General features: G+C 43.5%; 1 protein-coding gene across 1 annotated transcript; it reads right to left on the reverse strand.

Moving 5' to 3' along the window:
• Positions 1–449: 449 nt before the first annotated feature.
• Positions 450–6,070, reverse strand: LOC149267698 (uncharacterized). The gene has a single exon (XM_089476211.1). The coding sequence runs from the start codon at positions 4,342–4,344 to the stop codon at positions 1,960–1,962; it is 2,385 nt and encodes a 794-aa protein (XP_089332337.1). The 5' UTR covers positions 4,345–6,070; the 3' UTR covers positions 450–1,959.
• Between the last annotated feature and the right edge of the window lie 16 nt (positions 6,071–6,086).

The raw sequence follows: 6,086 nt of genomic DNA on the forward strand, positions 1-6,086 counted from the left end.
AAGTGTCACCCAGAGAAGATAGCAGGTTGTGGAAATCTTGCCCAGACCAGATGACTTGAGGCGGGCAGTAGATTGAGACAATATTGATATGACGGCCATTTTGCAGGCTGACTGAAACTTCGACAGATTGATGCGAGTCGTTAGATGTAAAGCGCATAGCATAATGACATATATGTTGTTTAATTATAAAGGCTGCACCACCTCTGCGCCTGTTTGAGGGGTGATTTGCTAAATAAACAATATAACCATTAATAGCAATGCTATCGCTATCAGTCAGATGCGTCTCAGACACTAGCATTATGTCTATATCGTGTTTGACGAGATACAGATTGAGCTCATTAAGCTTTTTCTTGACACCTGCAGCATTCCAAAAAGATATCTTGATGTTGTTGACACGTTGAGATACAGCAGGCTGCAGTGCGGCGCTGCGTGTACTGGCATTTGGGGAAGTGGATACATTACTAGACATTTGAAGGCTCATTGGGACCAACTCTGGCCATCAAGAAGGCGAAGACAGTGGTCATCATCTCAATGAGTTTATCTAATTTAGCCTCTAATCTAGAGCTAACTTGTACTGGCATGCTTGGCATATTCGCATTTATTGGCTGCTCGAAGCGTTGAAAATGAACACCCCCACTAATAGGATGCGCACTACCATCCAAAGGTTGCTGATGCCTACGGCGCGTACTTAGGCTACGGCTGCGTTTTGGCTGCGGCGGCCGCTGTGCGCTTGCCTGCCTAGGCAAACGGACTTGTTGCTGCTGCTTTTTCTAGGTGAGGTGCCTGCTGGCGGCTGCGCTCTCGCGACCGATCTCGCTGCCGTCCAACTAGCAATTGGCTGGGCTGCCCACTCCTGTCACTCACCACCACCAGGCATGGCAGGGCGCGGGCTGTAAATATCTCAATCGATACCTAGTATCATTTGTTTAGAAATTAAGTGGCGCCTGAAAACATGCTACGCAGAGCAGTCAGGGCTCGAGTTGCTGGGGAACTGCTCAGCCAGGGCTGAGTAGATTATTGACATTACTATCGTAATATATGAATGTTATCGATGTGCGATCATTTTGAATGGCGAACTTAGAGCTATTGTGACTTAGAACTATATTTACAAATAACAATAGGAAAACTTAAATTAACTTAGCTAATAATACTAATTATTTTCTTTTTATTTACAGGTGAGGAGACATCTAGGCGAGGAAACCATCAGGACCATCAGGGGCGGACGGCTTCCGTCAGTGGCAGCACAATCGGTGGAAATTATGCAGGACAAGATGAATGGCTGCTGGCACCGCAATTTGGACCAGCGACACATGGTAGATATTAGGCATCTCGAGTTTGCTGGAGACAAGCACCAGCATCACCAGATCCTCAAGTGGCAGGAAGCAGGTAAGTTGACATCATTATTGACAATTTACTGAAATCTATTCAATTACAGATTCAGCAAATCGACTGCATCCATCGGCATCATCTGGGGCATCCAGGATTTGGACAAGTCAACTGGTAGGATACACTGGCTGTCTGGCATACTAACACCAGCATCACCAGACATCATTATTGGCTATTTACTGAAACCTGTTAATTATAGATTCAGCAAATCAACTGCTCCATCTTGGACATCCAGGGACGGAACATAGGTAAGTGTGTAATGATATTGGTATTGACTTCGTTTAATTGCAGGTATTGGACTTCTGGCATCGGACTTCTGGCATCGGACATAGGTAAGTGTGTAATAATATTGGACTCCATTTTATTTCAGGTTCGGCATTGAACTTCTGGCATCGGACTTCTGGCATCGGACATCAAGGAGACGGGGCATCTGTACGGGCAGTGTGTTTCTCAATACGGACTATACAAATATAGTGTATATATTTGTAATTGTTGATTACATATGAATTTGCATTTGCTTACGCATTTGCATCTTCATATGCAATTTGGGCACAATCATGTGCATTAGAGCAATTATATTCGTTTGTCTTTCATCAGGTGAGTGGCCAACAATCCAATCATATTGATCAGCTTGTCGATCTTCTCTTCCAGGTTACTACTGGAGTTGTTGCTGTTGACTACTGGGGCGGCAGGACGCTTACGCTCCTCCAGCATCAAACTAATAAGAATGTCTAGCTTCTGGTCTGTGCTAGCATTGACATCTCCACGTTGACGAGATTCATATTTGAATTTAGTGGCAGCATCAGTACTGACGTCATCATTTGGCAGTTTCTGGCGCAGTGCCTCTTGTGGCTGAGGTTGCTGCCTAGCAATTGGTTGATTCAATTGGACAGGATGATGATTTGCTTTCAGAGCGTCAGCATAACTAAGTAATGTTGATTGGCTTTGTTTTTTAGGATATGGCTTTATATTTTTTAACGGCTGCTGTGGTAGCTGCTGTTTAGACAATTTGTTTACTTTAATTGGCTGTTGTTGTTGTCTTGGCATTTGTGGCTGTTTCCGTTGCTGCTGTTGCTGTTGCTGTTGCAGTGGCATTTGTGGCTGTTTGACAGCATTGGCGTTGCATAGATGTTGTTTAATGGTCATAGCCATAGAGGCAGCATTGTCACTTTTGTTACGTGCCAAATCTGCCACCATTTTGCTGGCCAACTGATGGCCCTTGGCTGCAGATGATTTTAGCCTGCAGGCATCTTTATAGGATTTGCAGCCGCGATAGCTGGCAGCATGTTCCCCTTGGCAGTTTGCACACTTTGGTGGTGGCTGGCTGCTAGCGCCTTTCTTTCTTTCGCACTCGGTGGATGGGTGGCTGCCACTGCATTTAACGCATACAAAAGGGCGTCTGCAATAATTTTTTGTATGGCCAAATTTTTGGCAGCGATGACATTGGACGGCATCAGCGTTGCGCAGAATCTTTTCTACTTTCACTTTCTGTCCGCCCAAGCATGTAATGTCCAGCACATTCAAACTAGATGACTCGGCAGCGATCTCAACTTCAAACATGTTGAGTGGCTGGCGAGTGAATCGCTTCTTGATTACACTCACATATCGCACTTTGTGCCCCAGGTTCGTCAGTTGTTGACGAATCCAGGCATCTGGCGTCGAATGATGTAGATGACGAATCATGAACCGAAAGCCACGATCAGCTTGCAATTGGTACGTATGCGATTCAATATTGTTTTGTTTGAAGTGGTGCGCCAGCTGGCGATATACAGCTATATTTGCGCATTGAATACGTAAGCCATGTCCAGCAGTCGGCTTCGTATAGTAGTTATTTTCACCAATGACTTTATTTATGTCCAGCAGTACTGGCATAATTTCTGGCACATTGTGTAAGTATAATGGAGTTGGCTTCTTCTTGAGCCTATCAAGAAAGCCCTCGTTCTGATCATGATCGTCGTCATCTTCGTCGTCGTCGTCAATTTCTATATCATTGGCATAGAAATTAGCGCCATCTACTGGTGGTGAGTGGTTGGCATTAACAGCACCTAGCTTGCTGTTGTCAATAACATTGGTGTTGTTGTTAACATCAGCCGTGGCCGTGGCCGTGGCCGTGGCCGTGGCTGTAGTGGCTTTGCGTGCCGCAGCAATGGCAGCCGCTTTTTTGGATGTTGGCGTATCGTCATCAATAGCCAAAACATCATCTTCAGCTATTAGCTTATTTTTAACAATCATTGAATAGAGTGATTGATTTGTTGGCGAGCTAGAAGCTGCCATTCTATGGCATGCTTCTTTAGCCTCAGCAGACAATGGAGGTGGAGGGGGGATTGATTTGTTCAATTCATGTCCACTAAATAAATGATTTAGAATTTCAGATATTTCTGCTGAGCTTGCAGCATCTAATTCAGTCAAGTCCATGGCTGCATTTGTGCGATTTTTGTTAACAGTTGACGCTGTTGATGTAACAGATTTCGTTGACGGTTTTATTGATTTGCCAATAGATGGCGGAGTTGTGGACAGTGGACTATTGCTAGTCGCTATATCCTCCTCATTCGCTGCATCTGAGCTACAGCAATCAGCTTTAGATTGGCATGGCGAGTTGCTATTTGAGATGGCGTCGATATCTTCCGCCATTTGCTTCTTCGACTTAGGGCTGATGCCCTTTTTGGCGGGCCGCTTATATTTATTTGGCTTTGATTTGGATTTTATATTTAATTGATGCTGCTGATGTTGCAGCTTGTGGGCACGCATTTGCTGCTCCTGCTCCATCATTGCCTCCATGGCAAGTTTTAGCACAGTAGCAGCACTTTGGCGTTTGTTGGTACCTACTTGATCTGGGTCAGTATGAGAGCCAGGTCCAGCCAGGTCTTCATCCAGCGCTGGGTCTTCGTCCACATAGAGTTCCTCCTCGTCGTCGCTAGTTTCATCAATGATGACGCTGCCCGAGAGTGCGTTGTACATTATGAAGCGCACGCACACACACTCTCACACACTGGAGGAACCTTGTTAATTTTTTCTATATTCTTGTTTTTATATTCTTATTCAGTTTCAGTTTGACGTCCTTTTTCGTTTATTAACCACTTTTTCCAATTAATACACAATTATGTTTGCATTTAATTTAATTTTAATATTTAATTTGAATATTTAATTTAAATATTTAATTTATTCAGTTTTTTCTAGGTGAGGTGCCTGCTGGCGGCTGCGCTCTCGCGACCGATCTCGCTGCCGTCCAACTAGCAATTGGCTGGGCTGCCCACTCCTGCCATTCACCTCCACCAGGCATGGCAGGGCGCGGCTGTGAATATCTCAATCGATACCTAGTATCATTTGTTTAGAAATTAAGTGGCGCCTGAAAACATGCTACGCAGAGCAGTCAGGGCTCGAGTTGCTGGGGAACTACTCAGCCAGGGCTGAGTAGATTATTGGCATTACTATCGTAATATATGAATGTTATCGATGTGCGATCATTTTGAATGGCGAACTTAGAGCTATTGTGACTTAGAACTATATTTACAAATAACAATAGGAAAACTTAAATTAACTTAGCTAATCATACTAATTATTTTCTATTTATTTACAGGTGACATCTAGGCGAGGAAACCATCAGGACCATCAGGGACAGACGGCCTCCATCAGTGGCAGCACAATCGGTGGAAATTATGCAGGGCAAGATGAATGGCTGCTGGCACCGCAATTTGGACCAGCGACACATGGTAGATATTAGGCATCTCGAGTTTGCTGGAGACTACACCAGCATCACCAGATCCTCAAGTGGCAGGAAGCAGGTAAGTTGACATCATTATTGACAATTTACTGAAATCTGTTCAATTACAGATTCAGCAAATCGACTGCATCCATCGGCAAAGCAGGTAAGTTGACATCATTATTGACAATTTACTGAAATCTATTCAATTACAGATTCAGCAAATCGACTGCATCCATCGGCAAAGCAGGTATGTGGTCATCATTATTGGCAATTTACTGAAATCTGTTCAATTACAGATTCAGCAAATCAGCTGCATCCATCGGGAAAGCAGGTAAGTGGACATCATTGGCAATTTACTCAGCATCACCAGATCCTCAAGTGGCAGGAAGCTGGTAAGTTGACATCATTATTGACAATTTACTGAAATCTATTCAATTACAGATTCAGCAAATCGATTGCATCCATCGGCAAAGCAGGTATGTGGTCATCATTATTGGCAATTTACTGAAATCTGTTCAATTACAGATTCAGCAAATCAACTGCATCCATCGGCAAAGCAAGTAAGTGGACATCATTATTGGCAATTTACTCAGCATCACCAGGTCCTCAAGTGGCAGGAAGCTGGTAAGTTGACATCATTATTGACAATTTACTGAAATCTGTTCAATTACAGATTCAGCAAATCAATTGCATCTATCGGCAAAGCAGGTATGTGGTCATCATTATTGGCAATTCACTGAAATCTGTTAATTATAGATTCAGCAAATCAACTGCATCCTTCAGCAAAGCAGGTAAGTTGACATCATTATTGACAATTTACTGAAATCTATTCAATTACAGATTCAGCAAATCGACTGCATCCATCAGCATCATCTGGGGCATCCAGGATTTGGACAAGTCAACTGGTAGAATAGACATCACCAGATCCTCAAGTGGCAGAAAGCAGGTAAGTTGACATCATTATTGACAATTTACTGAAATCTATTCAATTACAGAT

The sequence above is a fragment of the Drosophila arizonae genome, unplaced genomic scaffold, assembly GCF_054131065.1.
Source record: "Drosophila arizonae isolate 15081-1271.41 unplaced genomic scaffold, UAZ_ARI_1.0 ARI_Backbone_47, whole genome shotgun sequence".
Taxonomy (NCBI): domain Eukaryota; kingdom Metazoa; phylum Arthropoda; class Insecta; order Diptera; family Drosophilidae; genus Drosophila; species Drosophila arizonae.